Source organism: Halichoerus grypus, chromosome 3 (genome assembly GCF_964656455.1).
Source record: "Halichoerus grypus chromosome 3, mHalGry1.hap1.1, whole genome shotgun sequence".
Taxonomy (NCBI): Eukaryota; Metazoa; Chordata; class Mammalia; order Carnivora; family Phocidae; genus Halichoerus; species Halichoerus grypus.
The window spans coordinates 66,477,521-66,502,116 of NC_135714.1; the positions used below are offsets into that span (position 1 = coordinate 66,477,521).

The 24,596-nt window shown below is 36.2% G+C and overlaps 1 protein-coding gene across 10 annotated transcripts in view; it reads right to left on the bottom strand.

Moving 5' to 3' along the window:
- The window catches only part of LIN54 (lin-54 DREAM MuvB core complex component), a 79,508-nt gene that overhangs the window by 37,192 nt on the left and 17,720 nt on the right, over positions 1–24,596 (bottom strand). For 4 of the 10 annotated variants that reach the window (XM_078068862.1, XM_078068863.1, XM_036074403.2 and 1 more), the window contains exons 2-4: positions 14,501–14,553; positions 9,307–9,430; positions 2,822–2,964 (exon numbers count right to left, since the gene is read on the bottom strand). In XM_078068862.1, coding sequence (XP_077924988.1) covers positions 2,822–2,964; positions 9,307–9,430; positions 14,501–14,553 — 320 coding nt within the window. Of the gene's footprint in view, positions 1–2,821; positions 2,965–9,306; positions 9,431–13,837; positions 14,554–24,596 lie in introns of all 10 variants that reach the window. The other 6 variants (XM_078068857.1, XM_078068856.1, XM_036074401.2 and 3 more) reach the window with 3 other exon arrangements.

The following is a 24,596-nucleotide window of genomic DNA, read 5'->3' on the forward strand; positions in this document are numbered from 1 at the left end:
TGTGTGTGTGTGTGTGTGATAAAGTCTCAAGTCTATCTTGGTCTAGCCACACCAGAAATGAATGCAATGAGAGAGTTCCTGGGAGAACCTGACACATACCCCCAGGAGTTTAGGACATATGTGAACACAGAAACTTGTCCCAGCCTGCAGAAGGGCTACAGCATCTTGATGGGCCAAAGACATGTACCTCTGCTGTAAGGGTGGCTCTGCAGTAAAAGGCTGTAGACTACAGGAGTCAAGCGACAGCCAGGAGAAAACTGCCAAAGATAGCCTGAGTGTGTACCACACTCTTGACCGAGAACTGGGCAATGTGGACATATCCACAAGGGTCTCCAAAAACTTTCCTAAATGCACATCTGTAAAAGTCCACACTTGGACACCTGCCACACTGGCCACTAGATGACAACAGTCTCAGTCATATAAAACTTTGTCCGTTCTCTTCTAATCTTCCTTCCAATCAGTAGCCAAAAGCAGAAGGCGCGGGTGGGGGGAGGAGGTAGAAGAGCGTAAGGAACAGATTATACTCCTCTTCTCCACTACATGGTCCCTGAGCCATGATTAGGTCTGAGTTGAAGAGAGAAGCTTTCAACTAGATTTAAGGTTTTGACTAGACTTTTCATACCTGTGAATTTAACCACCAAAGTAAGGCTTGTTCTTACAGTTAAAAATAACCTCTTGTCAAGAGGTAGGGAAGGAAGATCCAAGATCTCATGGCTAAAGTCAAGGATGAGAGAAAAACAAGCTAGTTCCTCTTTGTACGCCATCAGGTATCGCCCATATACCAGTCATACTAGTCCATAGTGCCACCACCTACTCTGTTATTCAAGTCAGGAATCTAGGAGTCATCCTAGAGTCTTCCCCTCCGTAGGACCCTGACATCCAGTCTTATGTCTTAAAGTTTTTTTTAACACATCTCTTCTTCCCAAGCCTCTTAGCTACTAGTCTAGCTCAAACATAAAGTACTATAATAATCTAACTTAGTGAGTTTCCACCCTGGCCCACACTTAAGAATTTTAAAATATTAAAATACCTAGGCCCCAGTCTTAGAGACCCTCATTTAAACGGAGTCGGGATAAGACCCAGCCATTAGTGTTTTCAAGGGGTCCCAGGGTGCTTCAAAAGTTCAGCCAAGGTTGAGAATCACTAACCTAACTGGTCTCTCTCAGAATGCAGACTTACTTTCTTCCAAACTATCTTTCATAAAATGCCACAAGAATCATCTTTTTAAAAATGCATATCTCATATTATCCTAGAGTAGTGGTTTTCAATCTAGGGTACCCATTAAAGTCACTTAGAGAGCTTTTAAAAATCCTGATACCAGGCCAAACTCCAGATCAATTAAAACAGTCTCTGGGGGTAGGAACCGGGCATTCCCCAGGTGATCCCAATGTGCAGACAAGGACACCACTCCCCTAGAAGCAATGGAAAGCCACAGAAAGTCTTCAAGAACAATACAGGGCAAACTCCCCTGAAGATAATAAAACCTTCCATCTAACCTCAGCACCCTCAGCTCTACACTACCAAAGCAATGTAGTTCCCTCAAAGGGCCACACACTTTTCCACTTTTGTGTAAAGTATTACTTCAATCCAGAAAGCCTCCTCTGCTCACCCACAGCTAAGACCCAAAACACCTTTAAAGTTAAGACCTTTCAAGAATAGCCTTTGTATAAAACTTCCCTGACACACAGCAGAGCTCATCAACCCACTTGTGACCACCATGATTCTGTAGGGCAATTTTTAATGTTTAAGTCTAACTTCCCTGTTGAAATGAAAAACTTGTCTTATTCATGCTTTTATCCCCAATGCCTATCACTATGCATAGCACATAGTTAGCACTCAAATATCTACTGAATTCATTTCATTTAAGCAAATAATTATTTTCTATTATTATGCAGGTAGAATCCCATTTTAATGAACTATAAGAGACATTATATTTATACATTATATTCAAGTCTCACTAAGACATAAGCCACCAGCTATACTTTTTTAAAAATGTAAAACAAATGTTTAATGTTTGTTCTATTTATGAATAATAAGTTAAGGGAAAAGGCAGTACAAAGGGTAGTAAGTTTCCAGAATCACAAAGGCAGCATCTTACAGAATAATGATGCTTAGCTTTCCACCTGAATATGTCCTTTAAAACATACCTTTTCAAAATGTTATGCTGGTATAATGACTCGGTATGTTTTAGGAAAGTGAGCAAAGACTACTTCCTTGACCTAAGAGTAAAATTATAGCTACCTTAAGATGAAAACAAATTATGAAAAGCTTTTGAATGCTCTGAATGAACTGTACTTAAGTCTAAAAACTCTGAGAATCTGGTTACCAGCATTTGATGGCAATTTCTAGTACTCTGGGTACTCTGTTTCCCAACAAAAGCTCAGATCTCCATGAAATCCAGGACAGTTTAAGCAGAAAACAGAGTATTTTATCAAAATAACAATAATAAAGTTACATTTAACATTTTATATTCATATAGTCACTACATATGTGACTTCCCAAAGACAATAATTTTGCACAAATATTAACTGAAAAACTAAACACATCATGTACCTCATTCAAAAGATTTCTGTTGCACCCACCTTCATATGGGCCATGGAAATTATCTTAGCATGCAAAATGATTACTAGGTTACTATGTGTTTAGAGTAAGACTTTTTTTCTGCCATATATCCTTGATTACTAAATTAATCTAGTATTCGATGAATGCCTATTACTTGTTGGGAATATATTAAAACTGAAGTATCTAAAGTGACTAGTAAGAACATAAAGGCATTAACCACAACACTTGGCATTTGTGGCTAATTTTTTTTTTTTTTTACCTTATTTGGCGATTTCAAAGGTGAGATGGCTATTTTATTTGGTGTCTGTGTTGTAGAATTTAAAGTTGATCCAATAACACCACTTTCAGATATTGTTATGGTCTTTGATGGAGTCCCAGGAGTAGACTGTGAAAGAACCCTACCTGCAAATGAGAGGCAGCACATCAGTTTGACTTTTTTCAATAATAATATAAAAATGTATGTGTTGATGATCTACACCCACAAGGACTGTAGTATATATGTTCACTACTTCATTATGTATCTAGGTATGAACTCAAACACTCACAAGTGAGTCCCTAATGAACTAAGTTGAAACTAGTCGGAAGGAAACAAAACAATGCTTCTTAGTAACACTTAGTATCTTAATACCGCTTTATGTCAAGTCCATAAAAACACGTCTGCTCACATTCTCATCAATCCTGTTAAGTTCTATCTATCAGAATCAGAAAATAGGCTCAGGACAAGCATGCAACATGCCCTGCATAAAGCAGCTCCTGAAAGTCAGGCCTTGAATCCAAGTCTCAAAACTTATCTCTGTCCCATACTGCAGCTGTCTTACTCTGAACTTAAACCATTCAGGACACAATTTTTTTTTTTTTTTAAAGATTTTATTTATTTATTCATGAGAGACAGAGAGAGAGAGAAGCAGAGGGAGAAGCAGGCTCCCAAGGAGCAGGGAGCCCGATGCGGGACTCGATCCCAGGACCCTGGGATCATGACCTGAGCCGAAGGCAGACGCTTAACCGTCTGAGCCACCCAGGCGCCCCGCAGGACACAATTTAAAGCCACCTCTAGAAAAGTTATCAGACTAACCCGAACACTGTTTGGTTTAATACTACCTGATTTTAGACTGCCAAAAGGAAAAGAAAAAAATTCCAACAGGAATGCAGGAATACTGTGTTCCCTTCCGGACAATACCCATCAGTAAAAACACAGAAAAACTGCAGGGTGTCTGGATGGCTTAGGAAATTGGGAATCGTATCACAATGAGTTGAAATATTAGGAATTTTTATCCTATGCAAGAGAAGCGTACGAAGACATGACAACACATCTCCAAATTCTTGAACGACTGTGTGACAGTCGTTCACCAAGTATTCTGGTTCTCTGCCATTCTGGGCACGTGGTAGAACTGCACTTTCGACCGCTCCCCACGCCCTGTGATGCGGTTAGGACCATGTGACAAGTTCTAGCTGACAAATTCTGAGTAGACGTGATGTGTGTCGTTCTGAGCCAGAACATTCACTGCCTGTGCAAGACCTCCCCAAGCTCTCTCGCCCTCTGCCACATCTGAGAGGACCGACGATCCCTCTGTCAGCCCGGGTCCTTGAGACCAAGATCACAAGCCCCTTTCTAATCCACAGTGGACATGCAGATAATCTCATCAAGTGTGAACTAAGAGTACAATCTGTTAAACTTCTGTGACTTAGAGATTGTTTATTACGGCAGGAAAGCCAAGATTACCCTGACTGATCCAGGCTGTCAAGTGGAAGGATTAGAGCCACTCTCAGCACATCAGATGCACAGCACTAACACACAGAAACACAAGTTTCAGCTCAGCAGTAGGAAAGAACTTCTAACAAAAATTTCCAACTGAAATGACTGTTTCCCACAAGTGAGTTTTCAGTCACTGAAGGTGTTCCAAGCAGATGCTGTATGATCAAATGCACTGGCTAAAAAGGGACTTCAAGCACCCAAGAAAGAGAAAAGGTGGATAACTACATTATCTCTAAAATCCCTCTTCGATGCTGTGATTTAATTCATAGATCTATCTAGAGATGAAAGAGAGAGGGAGAGGGGGAAAAGCAAGAGAAAAAGAGAAAAAAGAAAGGACTTTCTCTTTAGACAAAAATAGAGAACTAACACTAAAGAGCTTCTGGATTGTTTTTTCTGATAACAGTGCCACAGTATACACAGTTTCTTTTTAAAATCAGGTTTATCTGACGTTTATGAATTTTAAAAATATTTTAAATACAATTTTTTTCAATTTCCTTGTAGTACATGGTTACATTCAGTCATTAATGAATTTCAGGCGAGAGTTGTTTTCTTTAACCTGAATTACATCATAACTAAATAAGTCAATTCTACATAAACTAAATGAATCTACATCAAATATTTTTAGGCCACCCTGAAGTGTTGAACCTGCCTGAAGTAAAATGTTTGCCTGTTCTAGTTTCTAAAACTAATACCTGTGGGATAAACCTGAAGTCCCAACAACCATTATGTTTAAGAAAATAAATTACCAATAAAGACACTGTTCCATAAAATGCTCATCATTTACGGTTATTACTATAATTTCTTATTTGTTTGGCATTACACAGATTTAGAAAAAAAGTTTCTGAATAAGTTAATACAGAAAATCCTCAATTCCTGAAAATAATTGATCCGGAAAAAGGCCACGTAAAAATGAATTCGTTTAAAACAGGGACAAAAATTTTATTTCAAATAACAAAGAAAACTAAGAGTAAAATTTTCACTTTTTTTCAGGGGGGCTTATATTTAACAAAAATCCAATTTATAATTAAAACTACACTAACTCTTAGGATGAACTGTTAAGTCTGGGGGAAAGAGGATTTTTCTGAAAACTTGTATGTCAGCACAATGACAGATTCTGTTTGATGGGCATAACATGATCACATTGAAGGTCATCTCGGCCAAAATATTTCAGGATTTCATCAATTCTCCCAAGAACCCTCTATACCTCTTTAAAATTCAAGTTATTCTTTTTTAGGGGCTTGCTTATTTCTCATCCAGATAGCACCTCTCCAGATTATCTAATCTCCAAATCCCTATTTATCCTTAGCTGTGCAGACAGATTCAAGCAAGTATGCAAGTTATACAATTTCCCCTTGAAGTCAATTTGCAAGGTATTTACTCTCTATTGTTGGTTGTTCTCCAAGAATCAAGAAATGTACTCCAAACGATGGGGGTTGCGGGGCAGGCAGGGAGCTCGCCTGTCTAAGGGAGGAATAATTCTGTAAGAGATTAATTTATCAGTGAATACTTTCACACTGACGAAGCTTGCTCCACTGTAGCAACCTTGTACCTCAGGAGCTCTGGGAACGAGGACCTCTGAATCTCATTTAACCATCTCCAGAGCCTTCTGAAGTGTCAGGTATCAACATTTTATAGAAATAAGATGAACTGATAATTATTTACCCAAGATCACAGACAAAATCAATAGAAGAGCCACGACTAAAACCCAAGCTTCCCAATAGCTCCACACACCACACCGCTTCCATGACATACACATTCATCCAAAAATACACATTCACTGAGCCACATCTATGTGCCAGAAACTGTGCCAAGTCCGGAAAGATAAACAAGATAAAAGAGCTACATACATACATACACACAACGGAGTATTATTCAGCCTAAAAAAGGAATTCTTACATGCTACCACACAGATGAACTATGAGGACATTATGCTAAGTGAAATAAGCCAATTATAAAAGAACATATACTGTACGATTCCACTTATTTGAGATATGTAATCAAACTGACAGAGACAAAAAGTCTCTGTTAGGAGTTTGGGGGGAGGGAGGAATGAGGAGTTATTGTTTAATAAGTACAGAGATTCTCTTTTGCAAGATGAGAAAAGTTCTGGAGATAGATGGTGGTGATGGTGTGAACAGTGTGAATATACTTAATGCCACCGAACAGTCCACTTGAAAATGATTAAAATGTTATACCACAATTTATGTACGTGTATCTTATCACAATTTTTAAAATATAAATTTTTAAAAATTAGAACAAAGCAAAAAAATTACCACTAAGAAAAATTATAAATATAGTAGGGGAGACAGACAAGAAAACCAAGTATTATAATACAGTGTGACTAATGGAAATAGTAAAAACCAGTATGAAATTTAAAGAAGTCTAGTTAAAGTTAGAATTTAGTAGATGTAATTAAGTTTTATGGGAATACATAAGAGACGATCAGGGGAAGAGTATAGCAAAGAAAGGCATTTTAAGTAAAAGGAACAATGCCGAGATCCTAAGTCCTAAGAGAACATAGTTCATTTGGTAATCTCTTAAAATAAGTGAAATCAGTAAATATGGAACTGATAAGAGGTGAAAATGAAAAAAGTATGTATTCAATCAGAAATGCCTTTAATGTTAAGAAAGCACTGGCATTTGAATTCAAATCTGACAGACTGAAGCGAAGAAATAGATAAGAAATGGATACAGCCAAGAAAATCTTAAGCAAGGGTGTGTCAAGATCAGATTTGCATTTTAGAAAAATCACTTATATATAAACATAAATTTATCTTGACTGTAAGACAGAAAAAGATATCCATCTTCAATGAGAAGACCAAAAGTCATTTAAAAACAATCTAAATGTACTTTGAGAAATCAATAGCTGCAATATAAAGATGATAGAACCTCCCTGTGATAAAGAGAATTCAATAGGAAAGCTACCTCAGTGGTTTAAAATTTGGCTCATATGAATTTAAAAGGCTATATAATGAACCAGTTGACAGTAGAAATTCTCTCTCCAACTGAACTTATGCCAACAATTCTAATAAAATTTAACAGAAGTCTATCTATGCCTTTTGGTAGAACCAATAAGTCTGCCTATAATTAAAAGGTGAAGCTATGATTAGTGTGCAAACACATTATATAAATGATCCAAACACCCAGCAATGACATCATTATAGTCAAATATAAAAGAGGTGAAATCTTGGCATTGACCAAATATTCACTCAGAGACTTCTGCAAACACCACAATTGTTTAGCATATAATTTTCCCACATAATTAAACAATTTAAGGAACTCTCTCAAACTCAAAACTAGTAAAAAAACAAAACAAAACAAAACACTCCACTGAGACATTCCTCTTGGTTAATCCTCTCCACCAAAACCTCCCAGAGGACTGGTGGGGGTCCCTTTTTCATCAATATATCCAAAACCTTCCTTACTTTCAGCCAACTGAAGCCCACTTCCTGAACCAGCTCCAAATTCAAACCTGTTCCAGTCTTTCTTCTGGGGTCATACCTGCCTCCCATAAGAGCCCTCAAGACAGCCTCCTATAACATCACAAATCTCTGCTGAGGGCCAAAAGAGAAAATTCATTCACCCAACACTACCCTCAAATTACAATCTTTCCATGCCTCCTCTCACTTGCTAAAATGAGAAGCCTCCCTATATACAATTCAAAGCCTCAGGAAAATGATAGATCACTGCCATTGACTTCAGAGTTGTCTATTGTTACACTCTCTGTAAACTGATCAAAAACAGTAGTAGGTGGTTTTAGTATATATCCCCTCCCACCCCACCCTCCCCCACGGTTAGTTAAGGTTTGAAGTACCCTCATCAAAAGAATACACTTTCTAGGAATGGGTAATTAGCATTTGAAAGTCTCTAGTCAAGTCTACCATCCAGAGGTACCTCCATAAGCCCTCAACACAATGGAAATTAGAAAAGAGCCCCTAACTGGTGAAAAGAGTCATGTTAGTATAGCTCTGAATTGAAGACCAGTCACCATGGCTGTGTCTCTCTCTAGAAGTACTGAGCAGCCTGCCAGGCAAAAAGTAAGAGAGCTGGATGTAAGCCATTATAGAAGGAGAAAGGGAAAAGAGTATCACTGGTGTTTGTTCGGAAGTGATAATTATGGGTCATGGACTCCATGTTGACTACGGAAGAATCTGAGGACAGGAAGTGGGTGATTATTAATGAGAAAACAGAAGGGTTAATGGACTAGAGATCTCAAAGTCAAAGAACTGCTAGATTGGGAATACAAAGGCAGATAAACTATGAAGAAAATAAAATACTTGAAGTCAAGATCTGAGGTGTTACAGTTACTGGTGATGACAAATTTTAAAGTATATAATGAAAGAGAACTGGGCCACACTGAGGAACTTGCTGGTAAATACAGCTAAAATTCTGTTGTCACTTAAGTAATTACTATCATTGTGACAATTTTCTGTCCATAGAAAACTGCATATAAAGCATATTAACACATTGAAACCAAAAATTCAAACAGAAACCATGAAATACTACACTCTCGTGGGTATTCATTTAAACCTATTAAACTTAACTACATGTGCTCTAGAGACAAACTGCCTGGGTTCAAATCCCAGTTCGACCACTTAACGAGCTGAGAGCCTCCATTTCCACACTGACAAAATGGGGCTGTTATTAATACCTACCTCACAGGACTGCCCAAGGACTATTTAAGTCACTATGTAAAGAGCTAAGAATAGTGCAAGGCACATGTTAGCTAGTATTATTGGCGCTTAAGACTTTGCTACCTTCATGGTAAAAAAAACTTCTATGAAGACTAAAATAATGGACTAATTTTGAGATAAGTAAGGTATTTTGCTCGAAGCACACATTTAGTAAGTGTCACATTTCTTATTAACTAGTTTGGTTTGTGATAATAACCCTACTTGTTGCACTAAAACATTTCAAGATGGCAGAAAAGCCCTTTTTAAATCTATAAGGAAGGTAAATATAGAGCTTAATAAACTATAAAGAAATATAACCTGCAATGACTGGTGGTGATACTTGAGTTGTCTGTCCTGTAACTGCTTTACTATTAATTGGTTTTGCAAAGATCAGCTTCGTGATTACTGGACCAGAGGTTGGTGTTCGAGGCTTCTTAGCAATCTGAAATATATAAATAACTATGAAGATGATCTGTTTCTGTAAAACACCTTCAAAATTAAACAGAAGATTGATATACAGAAGTACATGTGAAACCAGCTCATTTAACAGAATATATCTAAGTATTCATGTTAAAAACACCTAAAATTCAGCCGTTCATCAAAATACTAATATGATCCCATCCTTAAGCCAATATATAGCAATACCTTTGCATTTTTATTGTAAATCCTTATTTTAGTCTGTAGGATAATATGCATATGATGAAAACCAAATGAGTATTTAGAAATGTTTAATAATAATGCTTATTTAATAATAAATAATACTAAAACACTATGACACAGCAATATTCTTTCTCAAAATAACAAATTATTCAGTAATAGAAGAGTAGAGTCAGTTAAGAAAGCATGATGCAAATGATGAAGCCACCTGTAAATGCAATTACATTGGCCCCTGGAAGCAAAATATAAATACACAATAAAGACAGGCTTATGATTAGATCTTCAGCTTTAGACGTATATATCTAAAAATATATCTATATCTATATATATAGATCAGGGGGTAGATATACAAAGAACCCAACAAGTTAATGCCCTAGGATACAAAGAAATAAGTTTGACAAAACAAAGACTATTCTAAAGGCAAAGGTGCTAGAAATGTTATTTGCTAAAATATTGTTTACTAGGCTATCAATTCTTTGAAGGTAGGGTCTATATTCATCCCTGATCTTAAATTATATCGGCACACTGTTGACCTGAACTAAAATTCTCCACAAGTCAAGGAGGGTAGAGTTATCAATGTTCTAATACGGAAATTATCAATGTATGCAAAGATAAAGCTTCTTTTAAAAGTTAAAAGCAGAAATTTAGCTATGATAGGGAAGACATTAAATATTAATTTTATTTGTCAGATATTAAAATTGAGGTCCTAAAAGTGCTAATATTGGAAATAATGACTTAAAATGAATAAACATGACCAATTTGAATGACAGAAATATACCAGAAGCTGCAATGGATCACAGAACTACATAAATATCAGCTTTGTGCTCAAATTATAAATTAAACTAAATAACACATTACAACCTTACACCTAGAATATATTACTTTCTTACACTCAGAACATGTGACTGACAAAACAAAATATAAATGAAATACAAATCGCTTTAAAAAAAAAAGGAGATCCATTACTATACTAAAAAAAATACCCAGCTTGCAAAACTGATATACCCAAATAAATGTATGACTATACTTCAAAAAATTGATGCAATTTGGGAGACATAAAGGGACTATATTTCCCAACTGTGTTTACAGGTCTAAAATTCTAAAATGTCAGAATATATCATCTATTGACTTACTACTAATAATCTCAAAAGGAAAAAGTATTGATGTTCTTAGAAACCCATGTCTTGTAATAAATAATCTTTTTTTTTAATATTCTTAACTATAAAGTAAAGATTAGGAGCTTAGAGTATTTCCCTATTTTTAATTGATTTTCACAATCATATGACTATATGAATACTTACCAATCAGGAAAAAAAATGTAAACAATACAATCAAAAGCACATTAATTATGTAAATGAACAATTTCAATCTGCCTTGTGGTTATGTTTCTTTAGCGGCACATTGCTGAAAATAGCGATTTATAGTTCCTTCAAAGAAACATACTTTTTGCATTATTAAATTCTAAACTACTCTAGAACAAAATTACTTTATCAAGCAAAACAAAGCATAAAGTATCACTTTTAACAAATTTATGTAATCAGCAGATAAAGACAAAAATGAATCAAAAAAGGAATTTTACAAATAAGACAGCCAAATACATGATCAAATAATACATACAGGTAATTATTGGCACTGTATTGTATTGGTTCAGGAACTAATAAGGAGTTATGTTGTTCCAGACTGTTAGTTATTAATTACTCTTACATACTATGCACAAGAAATATGGGAAAGTGTTTATATATCTGTAATTAAGTGTAACTATACCTCTTTGTTACTGCCTCTGGCCTCAACTGTCACCTCTTTCCTTCATTTTTCAAGATGGGTCTCCTTCTTCCACCCTTACCTGCTGTCCATACCCTAACAGTTTCAATACTCTGATTAAACTTAAGACAACGCTGAGGATTGTCTAGGAAAAAAACCAGAGAATCATATACACCGTGTAATACTAAACCAAATATTCTGGTGCCTAAAGAGGAAACATAAATGTGTGGCTTCTTATTTGTTTTTTTCTGTGCTTTAGAGCTTTGTAGGTTACTTTGGAGTTTGAAAGATTTGAGTTGCCTAAAAACTGGACAAGTGGAACGATATTCTAAATGGGGTTTCTTTTATTTTTGTTAGTTCTTTTTTTAAATAAAAGTTCTTTTTGGGGGGTGCCTGGGTAGCTCAGTCAGTTAAGTGTCTGCCTTCAGTTCAGGTCATGATCCCAGGGTCCTGGGATAGAGCCCCATGTCAGGCTCCCTGCTCAGCAGGGAGTCTGCTTCTCCCTCTCCCCACTTGTGCTTTCTCTCAAATAAATAAAATAAAATAAATAAATGATAGTCCTTTTTTCATAAATAGAATCAGGTTTTATAAAAGTAACAATAATAAAAGAAGTTCTAAGAATTAGACCCCAGTCTTTGCTTTCATTGTCAGTAGTTAGGGGATTATAGTAGAAAACTTGTGGATACAAGTAACCTGGTCATTAAATAGCATGTATACATTGCTCTAGTAAATGAAAAAAAAAAATGATATTCTGGTTTTCATTATTAATTTATTGTGAACGTGGTTATGATCCCCAAAGCCAGATAAACTATGGTAAACTAATAAAAACAAGTTTCAAAACTGATTTAAAAAACAAGCTGAAGACAAGATGCTTGATGGGGACAGTTTATCTCATTCAAGAGATTCTCACCAATAGTAAAAGGAAGTCAGAGATAAGTGAGAGATGATAATAAACAAGAAAGAAGGACGCCTGGGTGGCTCCACTGGGTAAGCATCTGCCTTTGGCTCAGGTCATGATCCCAGGGTCCTGGGATGGAGTTCCATGTTGGGCTCCCTGCTCTGTGGGGAGTCTGCTTCTCCCTCTCCCTCTCCCCCTCCCTTGCTCGTGCCCTCTCTCTCTCTCTCTCAAATAAATTAACGTCTTTAAAAAAAAATCAAGAAAGAAAAGCGCTAAATATTTAATAGTGGCAGGAGGGATATGGGCAAATTACAAGGTTTGAGAAATCAAACAAAGTGCTTAAATAAAAAGCCCACAAGGGACGCCTAGTTGGGCCCAGTTGGAAAAGTGTGCAACTCTTGATCTCGAGGTTGTGAGTTCAAGCCCCACGTTGGGTGTAGAGATCACTTAAAAACAAAAGCTTAAAAAAAAAAAAGCCCATGAAAAATAAATTTCTTATTATTCTGCCAACATAATAAGCAAAACATCATTATTTCTAACATCAGCTGAGCATGGGTAGTTCCTCACATCTTCCTATTTCCTTATACACCTGCACCAGTTCTCTAAGTCATGCCTGTTCCTTTTTTTCTGAGAGGTGAATCTTTCAAGCAGGGAATGTATTTGTGTTTCCTGATCTTAAGAGGATCATTTTATTTTAAGAGCAGTGATGACCTAAAAAGGCCTATGTGAGCGTGAAAAACTGGGAACCATTTAATATATGTTCTGTTAACCTTCTATCTTAGGATCCTATTCATACTAATAATAGGCACCATTTTGAAGGATCCTCAAAGTTTTGAGAACTACATTAAGTACTATCTTTTACTATGTATTTCATCATGATCAAATAGCCATCTTCCAGCTAAAGTCAAAAACTCAGAGAAGTAACCAATTCAAAGTTCCACAGGTGGTAGGGTATCATAGAAGTGACTCAAATCCAGTTGGTCCAATTCTAAAGCCAATATGTTACCTTCCATCACGTGACACTGCCTTTTCCACACTGCAAACATGAGTGATGGCAGTGGGCAGGAAACTGCAAAGAGGTGGCACACGTGGGCTAGTATGTACTATTGCTGGCTCCAAGGATTTCTCAGAGCAGCAAGTTTTCCTAGACTTTGGCCATCTGTTAACTGAAAAAAATTATGTCTGAATGATTTTTTGACAGCCCAGCAGCAACTCTGGTATCTTTATACCAGCAGAGCATACTTGCAATCAAACTACTACTAAGAATAAAATGCATTTAAAAATGAGTAAAGAGCTATAAATACACTAAGTTGAAATTTAACAAAAATTAAGTTTGCTCTAAGTTCTCTAGCAAACATTTTCAAAGCATTAGACATATCAAACTTTACGAAAAAGAAACCACACAATTACTAAAAGCAACATTCAAAAGAATTCAGTAACAACTATGCATTTAATCACCCTACAAACACAACTATGAATCAATTTAATTTTTAACATGCATTTGAATTAATAAGCCCCCTTTTTTTTTTTTACCTGTACTGTTTTTAACTGTTGGGTCTGTAACACAGAGGGCTGAGCTGTAGTATTAATCAGTTGACTTCCTGGGGTCAATGCTGAGACACCAATGACAGGTTTCACCTCTGGCCTCCCTCCAATGGTAACTACTTTAATTTGCTGCGGTGGCAATTTAGCATCTCCTGACTGGGCCTGAGTTGTAACTTTCTGAGCCTGGGGTAGTTGGCTATGGGGTAGTGCTAAAACAATTGGTGAACCAGACTTGCCCAAAGTTGTTAAAATTAACTTCTGTCCATCTGGTTTAAGGGTCTGATTGCCAAGTTTAAGATCTGATGTCTGTGATACTTTGTTTAAAATAATCTGATTGGCTGATATAGTCACAGGAGTCTGAGCACCAAGTTTTTGAAGGCCACTTGGAAAAGCTGGTTTCACTGTGGTATTAGAATCTGCTTTAGTAATTGTGGTATTCACTGCAACTTGGTTAGTGTGGTTACTGTACACTGTGATTGGTTCCGTGGAAATGGGCGTGGCTGTAGAGTCACCAGTAGAATTTATGTTGACAATTTCTTCCAGTTCTGTCTCCATGGGAATTGGGGATGAAACAATAACAGCCTCAATACTATCATCATCCACTAAAGTTATACCAGTGTCCATTATCTCCTCTGGAAGCAAACTATTCACCTCAGCTGGCACCACCTCCATGATCGTTCTCCTGCTAGAAAGTTGATCAGGCACTGCAATAAAAGTTGAAAACGAATAAATTACTAGTTTTCAAAACAGATTTAAGAATAAAATTATTCAAAAAAGTGCAAGTGACAAAATAATCATCTGTTGCTGATGTATAACTGAATGAAGGATATTCCTGATATCTATTTGGCTTAAACCACTTCAACATACTCTCAACCTTCAAGAATCTGAAATATGTCATTTGAGACACAAAACTAGAAGCAAATATTCTCATTCGCCATGTCTCAATCCCAAAGTATACTGCATTCAAGCAACAATAAGTCACATAATTACATGAAACTCCTTTCCAATGCCCACTCATAAAACTCTTTAGTCTTTGACATGTCTGATCATCTTATTTCTTGCCAGTTATTTTTTTTCCTATTGATAGGCTTGAAAACTGCTGATTCATATAAAGAAAGATTTAAATGTAAACAAATATTGGAAAATATCTTTAAATCTCCAGGGAGCTAGGTCCTAAGATGAGGGTAGTTTGCCATCTATAAAAATCCATTAAATATTCATATTAATGTTAAAGGAGTTCTAGAGTAATCCACCTCAGTAAGTACAGATTAAATGACTTATTTGGCTCAAGTTTGATCAATTAGCTTCAGACCAAAAAAACCCTTTATTTGGGAAGAAGATTCTCAAATCCTCCATAGCCATTTAAAATGTCAAAAAGGGAACCAGTCCCATTACAAAAAAAGTGGTAATAATAATAATAAAGCAGATTATGAACAAGTCAGAACTGTGATGATTTTAGCCAAAGGTTACGCAGAACTTCCAATGAAGGAGTCAGTACCATTATCTTCACATACTAAAGAGAGTGCATCATGTTCATGACTGACTAAATAATAATGTTATTTGCCGATACAACATTAAAGATCCATAGAAACCTAATCAGCAATTCCTTTTTTTCCTTTTTAAAATACAAAACAAAAATACCCATTCTGAGATTAAGAATAACAGCACCAAATTACAATTATTATCACTGACAAATACTAAAGTGCCAAAATTAATCATTATTGAATGCTTGCTATATACAAATGATGGCATAATTAATCCTCACAATTCTGAGATAGTATTATTACCACTCCCATATTACAGATGAAGAAACTTAGCTTAAAAAATCTGCCAAGGTCACATAACTAGTAAATGACAGAGCCCAGACTCAAAATCAGGGTGTTTTATAATACCAAAGTTCACAATTTTAATCACAAAATTACACTGCCTTAAATTTTTACCACTGGTATTTTTAAATGAAGAAAAAACAAGTCTACTCCTTTACAGTCAGTCCCCTACCCTAAAAATCCCACCCCACACAACCACTGAGCTGCTCTATCACTATAGTTTTGACTTTTTGCCCATTCTACAACTTCACATAAATGGAATCATATATTATGTACTCAGGACATAAAGGAATCATATAAATGAGTTTTTTCACTGAGCATGTTGAGATTTATCTTTATTCCTTCACTTACTAGGAGTTCTGTTCCTTTTTATTGCTGAGTAATATTCCATCATACAAATCTACCATGATTTGTTTATCCATTCACCTGTGAGTGGATATTTGGAAATTGTTTCCAGTTTGGGACTCTCATAAATAAACTGCTATGAACATTCAAGTTCAAGTTTGTTATGGATACATATTTTCATATTTTTTGAATAAATACCAAGAAGTGGACTTGCTGGGTCATAAGGTAAATTTATTTTTAACTTTCCATGAAAGTGCCAAACTATTTCCCAACACTGTATACACCCACCAGCAATGCGCAAGAGTTCCACCTGCTCCACATCCTCGATAACAATTGGTACTGTCAGCCGTTCTAATGGGTGTGAAGTGGTATCTCATTGTGGTTTTCACTTGCAATGCCCAAACGACTAACAACGCTGAGCATTTTTTCATATATGCAGTGTATTTGTGTATCTTCTTTTGAAAAGTGAGTTAAAATCTTTTCCCTTTTTAAAAAAATACTGGCTTTTTTGTCTTCTTACTGAATTGGATAAGTTCTTTATATACACTATAAAATCACCAGTCACAATAACTTGAAGCTCAAAGGAGTTACTAGCGTTTTAAGACCCCAAAGTACTAGCACTTCTCTACATACAGGTCTTTCTGATCAGGAGAATCCCCTTTGACATTTATGGGAATTTAAAGTAGGCATGTAAAAACAACACCAATTATACCTTCAGCAATGGAAACAGTACACAACAACAAAGGGCCCAACCCACAATTGTCACATTAGCTTCCTTTCCCTCTGCAAACCTTGTCCAAGCCCCATCAGTCACGTCTAGCACGCTCCAGCCCCCACAGAACTGGCAGGGTGCCAGTATCCAACACAACCAGAGAAGTCTGACTCCTTGCTCTCCCCGAAGTTCCCCCAGCATATTTGGTCATGTGGGTATGGCCTTTGGTTCCCCCTTAAGGACAAGGAGATCTTTGCCCAATCTCTATTCATCTTTCTCCTTAAAGCACCTGAAGTCAAGGTGTAGGAGGAGGGAGAAGTCAGGTCACAGGAGATAATGGTCTGGCAGGGCATTTACTTTCAGTTTCAAGTACTCACAGTTACAACTCAACTAAACAAACTTCTAAGACACCCAAAATTCTATATCCTCTGATGCCATTTCTGGTGTCCTATTTCTGACACCATTATCATTATCTCAGCTCTGGGGACTCCTTAACTCAGCAGCTACAGCCACAGTGCCTTTCAGATGGGGCTATGGAGTTGAGTGTACAACAACCAAAGTACCATTTGGGCTCTCAGTTCAGCCCCTAAATATCCATTAAGAGGTAGAACATTGGAAGACTTATTCCCCCTGCCACCCTTGCCCACCACTTGAGTGACAGCATTCATTACCAGATGCCAGAGTCTTTTCATATCCCCTAACCTAACCCACACGGCTGTCATCTTCCTTTTTCAGAAAGCTATGTCTCTGTCAGGACTCCATTTTCATGGCCCAAACTGCCAAGAACTGTGAGGGATCTGAGATTTTAGACCCTCTTTGTAAGCTAACAAAGTATCCTGTTACCATTTCACAGATACTGGCAGACCACACTGTAGTCCTAAGTAGAGACACAGATGACTTCTTACAGCACAGCAAGGAACATGAGCATCATGTGTCTATGAGTTCTTCCGGGCTGCCTGCAAGTCCCACAGGGTAGACACGGAGAGGCCCAGGTAGATGCTGTGTAGGCAGGGGATTTGTATCACAACTCATAACCCTGAGCTCAGAGAACCTGGTTCACTTATAATGGGCTGAAGCACACCTGCCCTTTTGTCCACAGGAAGATATTATCTTTATTATACTGCACAACAAGCAAATCTGCCCTTGGCTGCAGCAGGAATCACTATATCTACCATTCAAGGCTGTATGCTATACAAACATCCTAGAAATGATTATTTAAAAGGACAGTCACTGCCTCTCTTGCAAAGACCAATGGAAAACTTATCTCCCAACCGGTGTCTCTCTACTTATCTCAGCAATGTTTTATAATTCAATCGTATAGGTCTCGCACATAAATTTATCCCTAAGCGTTTCATGTTTTGATTCATTGCAAATGGTCTTTTTTTTCTATTTTCCAATTGTTTGCTGCTAGTATATACAAATACCACTGGGTTTTTTTCATATTGTCCGTGTAGCCTACAACGTAGGTAAACTCACTTATTAATTTTAGTAGATTTTTGATGTAAGTTCCTTAGGATTTTCTACAAACACAATCCACGTTGTCTGAATATAACATCTGTATTTCTTCTTTTCCAATCAGCGTGTCTTTTATTTCTTTTCCTTGCCTTACTACACTGGCTGAGACCTCCAGCAAAATGTTGAATAAAAGTGGTAAGAGCAGACATCTTTGCCTTGGTCCCAATCTTACTTGTTAGCTGTGGGTTTTTCATAAATTCCCTTTACCAGGTTGAGGAAGCTTACTTATATTCTAGTTTGCAAAGTTGGGTGGGTTTTTTTTCCCCAATCATAAATGGATATTTCTAGCATATGTTTTTTTCTGCAACTATTGAGATAATCACATGGCTTTTCTCTTTTAGCCTTTGAATTATATTGATTTTTTATTATTAAGCCAATTTTGCATTCCTGAAATAAGCCCTACTCAGTCATGATGTATTATACTTCGTATAAATTCCTGAATTATATTTCCTAATATTTTGTTAAGCATTTTTGTCTATACTCATGAAGGATATTGGCGTACAGTGGCTGGGGATAATGCTAGCCTAATAAAATGTGTTGGGGCATGGTGCCTCCTCTTCAGGAAAAGTCAGCATAGAATTGTTACTCTTTCTTCCTGAAATGTTTGTCAGAACTCACCAATGAAGCCATCTAGACATAAAGATTTCTTGTTTTTAACTATAAATTCAATTTCCTTAATAGATGTAGAGTTGTTCCAGTTATTCAGCGACCTTTGATATTTGACAGTTTGTGTCCTCCAAGGAATATGTCTATTTCCTCTAAGTTGCCAAATTTATTAGCATTAAATTATACATAATATTCTTTTATATTAATGTCTGTAGAAATGGCAACTCTTCATTCCTCATTTTGGTAATTTGTTTTCTCCTTTTTTCATCAGTCTGCCTGAAGATTTATCAATTTTATTGATCTTTTCAAAGAACCACTTTGGCTTCACTGATTTTCTCAATTCTTTCTCCATTTTTTATTTAATTGACTCTTATCTTTATCTCCTTCCTTCTGCTTGCTTTAGGTTTAATTTGTTCTTCCAGAAGCTTAAGATGGAAGCACAGATCAGGGTTCAGTAAACTATAGTCCACAGACCATATCAGGCCTATAGTCTGTTTATTGCTCTCCAGCTAAGAATGGTTTTTACATTTTAAATAGCTGAGGGGAAAAAAAGTATATACATAAACATATACCAGATTTACATGGCCTCCAAAGTCAAAAGTATGTCTAAAACCCTCAGTTTAGATCATTGATTTTAAACATTTCTTTCCTAAAATATTTAACATTAAAAATTTGCCCCAAACCTCTAGCTGCATTCTACTAATGTCATTTTATTTTCAATTTATTACCATTCATTTCAAATGTTTTCTAATATTCCTTGTGATTTTGTCTTTGACACACAGAAAAATAAAGAAGTGTGCTATCTGGGCATTTTCTACCTTATTATCAATTTCTAATTTACTCCTACTATTGCCAAAGAATGTAATATTCTATAACATTTCTATCATTTGAAATTTGAGACTTGTTTCGTGGCTTAGTATATGGTCTATCTTGGTGAACACTGCATGTGCACCTGGAAAGAAAGTGTATTCTACAGTTGCTGAGGGTAGTATTCTACAAATGTCAATTACATCAAGTTGGTTGATAGTGTAGTTCATATGTTCTATATTGTTACCTTTTCTTCATCTATCAATTACTGAGAAAGGCTGTTAAAAATCCCTAAGTATGATTGTGGATTTGTCTATCTCTCCCCGTCTGTGCATTTTTTTGCTTCATATATTTTGAAGCTTGCTATTCAGAATAACATGTCTTTTTATTTGTCCTGTTAAAAAAGACTAGGAATTACATGACTAGAGTCTCCCTTGAATTAGGAGTAAAGTTCAAACTTCTAAGAAGAAAAGATCTGATCGGTTTGACCAGTCTCTATGTAGTGTCAGACTGTGCGGAATTCTGGAGCCAGCACACCTCAAAGCCATTGAGCAGACTATGATAATTGCTTTACGATTAGACATCTGTATCTGTTTCAATCAGGGTCACATGCAAGGCATGGTGGCCTGTGCTAAAAGAAACTTTCAAAAGGAGCTGTGGGCATGGCAGGAAAGGGTTTGGCCATGCAGCTACATGAATCATCACTCTAATTTTATCCCTTAGGAATGGAAGATATGTACTAGCACATGCAACCTCATCATCACTGTGTTGAGGACCACTCCAAGAAAAGAGAGGATTTTCACAAGCCACTAGGGACTGAGGAGCTTTACTTCACCCCATCTTTACAAGGCAAGGTATGGTAGGAAAGAAGACAGAACATACAATGTATTCCACATGCCTCCAATATTTTTTGCTCATAAAACAAAGTTCTAAAGGCAAAGTATGATTCTGGAAATCAATACACTGAGTTTTTCCTCCTCACAGTTGAACATGGTGGAATGGTTTAAATCTATTGAGTGTTAAAGATTCACTGATTTCAGAAAATCTAATGATTTCTTTATTTGTCTCAACTGTATTACATTTTAAGATCTACCTAAAATAGCACCGCCACACTCATCTCCACTGCCCTAAGCATTCTATCACATTACCCTGGTATTTCCATCATAGCATCTATCACAATCAGAAAGTCTGATTCTTCCTGCCCTACTTCTTTACAATGCAAACTCCACAGGGACTGGGACTTGTCTGTCTTCACCACTAGATCCCCTATCTCCAGTGCCTAGAACTGAGCTGCCAAATAATAACCTTTCAATACAAACTTGAAGAATGAATAATTAATCATGGGGAAGGGATATCATCTAAAATTCTAGCATTATTTACCAATCCAAGCATTATTTACCAAGATAACTTTGGTTTGTCTATTTGAGTAAGACAGATTTATATAATGCTGAGACTTCACAACACTTCAAATAAAATAAACTCACAAGGCACAAACTGAAAAACTCCTTTTCAAGTAAGTTTTTAAATACTCAAAATTAGCTTTTAACTAATACTCTCTGCAATTACATTCCCTCTTACATCGAAAAGGTTCTCTTAATTTTTAACTAGTTTATGATTTTTATCAGTCATTTAATTAACAAATATTTATTACTTCCCAACTTTGTGAAGGGCATTATGGGTAATTAACCAAAGACCTTGCCCTAACAAAGCTTAGAAATCAATAGAAGAATGGCATGATCACAGTTATACTTTGGGAGGATTAACTTCATCTCAGTGTGTTTTTGGACTGGAGGCAGAGAGACAAGTTAGAAGGCTATTAGAGTAATTAGTTCAAGATAGAGATAAATGGAGGGTCTGACTTAGGACAGTGATTAAAATAAATAAATACAAAATAAAAAATAATGTAAGATAGAAATGGCAAATGCTCTATGCTTTTAAATCTCTTAAGAGTTCCACATGGGATATTATCAGTGCTAAAACACTGTTACTTTCTTAATTACAGCTGAAGGACAACCAGGATGAACAAGTGTTCAAGTGTTTCATTCTTGCATATGACATTATGAAGTGGTGACCTATCACCATATTACAGTTGAATGAGTAATTTGTTAGATTAGACAAAAATATCTGAGTGTTTAAGAACTATACTTTTGTACCTAGAGCTTACCACCAGACTAACTGGGTAACTACACCATTTGGATTTTAGCTCTGATTTCTAAAATCAAATGTTGACAACTCAAAAACTTAGTATATAACTACATTTCTCAAACTAAACTGGGAGCACTGGACTATAAGCCATGAGTCCTGAGGAAGATTCAAAAAATTTGTATTTTCATTTTGATAATATGTTTTAAACAGTGTATTCTGGATCGTCTGAATAACTACCTCATATCCATAATCAATGGTACTAGAACTAGGGTGGGCTAAAAAAAAAAAAAAAAAGGCACAGAGGGTCTTATAAGGTAAATGATATATTTATGCCAAGTGAAAGCCAAACCATCTGTGATTTAAGGAGGAAAGTTTTGCAGCATTCAAATGCACAAAAGTGGTGTAGGAACTGGATTATCACAGGTGTATAGTATATAGAAAACTGCACACCTTGCCAAGGCAGGCAATAGTATATTTACTATGCAAAGAATTTGTTTCAGCAAAACAACATCATCCATTACCCTAAATTTAATTTGTTTTACTGGCTTTATAGTTTTGTTTATATTTAATTTATAAATCTACTTGTGTTTTATACTTACATAAAAGCAATAAACATAAGGAATTTATATTTATATACACCTAAAAATTAAATATTTTAATAAAACTATTTAGGCCAATATAAGGACCCACAATTTTTTTTTTTCCGTTTAAAGGGGGGACTATATATATTATTCATGCTTAAGACTAACACGGTGGACAAAACATGGGGATTCAAATCCGAAAGATCCATTTCCAAATCTTGGCTCTTCTAGGTGTTTAACACATAACCCTAAACAGTAATCACACTAAGCCTCCGTTTACTTGCAGGGTTACTATGAAAATAGTTTTATGTGGTACACTCGAACTCAAATGAAAATTCTTTTCCTCTTTCTCCATCTAAATTAGCTTTTTATGGCATTCGATATTCTATCAAACTACAGGGCTTAAGATCTCGTCATCTTTGATGTCTCTCCATAGAACTATTAATCTAGCATACACCATGCAGATAACACTTGCAAATGTCTCCTTCCCACTGCAACCAAGAATTTCCAAATCTCCAAAGTTTGAAACCTGGTATGGTACTTTTACCTCTATTTCCTCCAACCTACAACACAGTCTCTGTAAAAGCCACAGAATTTAACTCCCTTGAGTGCATCTCTGAGGCTGTCACTCTCCTGTTTTAAAATCTTCTGTAACTCTCAAGGCCTTCTGCATTAAAGCTCTACCCAATCCATCCTTCCAATTTTACCTCCCAACAATTCCTAAACTGAAAATTTCCTGAGGCAATGATACTGAGATATGCCCTATCCCTAGCACAGTACGTGACACATAAGAAATACCCAATAGTAACACTTGATATAAATACTGAAAATCCATAATGCTCCTCTTCCCCAAAAAAGACACTAGATTTCCTCCGGTGGCATAACTCTTCCTTCATTTCTTTCTAATACGCTTCTAATTATTAATAGACAATTTTTTTTTTTTTTTTAAGATTTTATTTATTTATTCATGAGAGACAGAGACCCGATCCCAGGACCATGGGATCATGACCCGAGCCCAAGGCAGACGCCCAACCAACTGAGCCACTCAGGTGCCCTAATAGACAATTGTTTTAACCATAACAATCTGAAAACTGGCCTTTAAAGACAATTACAAAGAATCACAAAAAAAGACAATAGTCCTCTGTGATTAAAAGAAAAAGCCAATGAAAAAGCATTTTACTCTCCCTCTTTATTTTAATTACTTTTTAAATTCTGAGTTTTACTACTAACTTAGAAGCTAGTTGACATGTACCAAATAATTGCAACATAAAAGCTGTAAGAAAAAACAAAACCAAATCCCTACTGGATAATACAAGAACAACAGACACATATTTAACAAAATACTCATTAACTAAAGCTTCTGAGTACCTCTGCAGTTACTTCCCCTAAAATTTTTTTGGTCCCTTATTCTTCTAATGAGTGAAAGCCAAATGCCTAAGTTATGTACACACATATACCCAAAATATTTCTCCTCTGAATAAAATACATAATGTACGATATTGTATGTCATTCTGACATCATCTCTTTGTAGGAAACATGGGTAAGGGAAATTACTGCTAATCATAAACATTACCAGTGGGCATTTCTTAAATATTCACCTCTCTGTTCAGGCTAATATACTCAATGTCACTGACCCAACCTTCCACTACAAAAGCTGGAAAAAACCAGAGGGCCCCAAATTAATGTATAAAAATTTGACTCACATGTAACTTTTCAGTAACACTACTGTAGTGTGCAAGCAGACAGACTTCCTGAGGGATCTGTCGCACAATCTAAAACATACAGGGATCTTTAGGTAACCAAACAAAATTAAACTATGGCCATAAACTATGGTCATAAAGTCAATCAATCTAATGCGCCAGCTCTTTAAACAAAGAGCTAACAAGTCCAGCATTCAGAATAAAACAGAGGTCTCAATTCATCTCTATCAACTTAGTGTCCTCACATCAAGTGGAAGCATCAGGCCATCACAATTTCCTTAACAATAAAGGTAAAACTTGTGAGCCAAACAGAGCTCCCACAGCTGTATTTCACTGGGATTATAAAGTTTACATACTGCAAAATATTCTGTAACTTTAGTCTCCAAATTCATGAAATGGATTGGGGAGGGGGGTAATAACATGGATATAAAATATGACTGACAGTATCTCAATTGTTATTTGCCAAACGGCAGGGGCAAACGGGTCACTCTATGGATGACAGAGCCATAA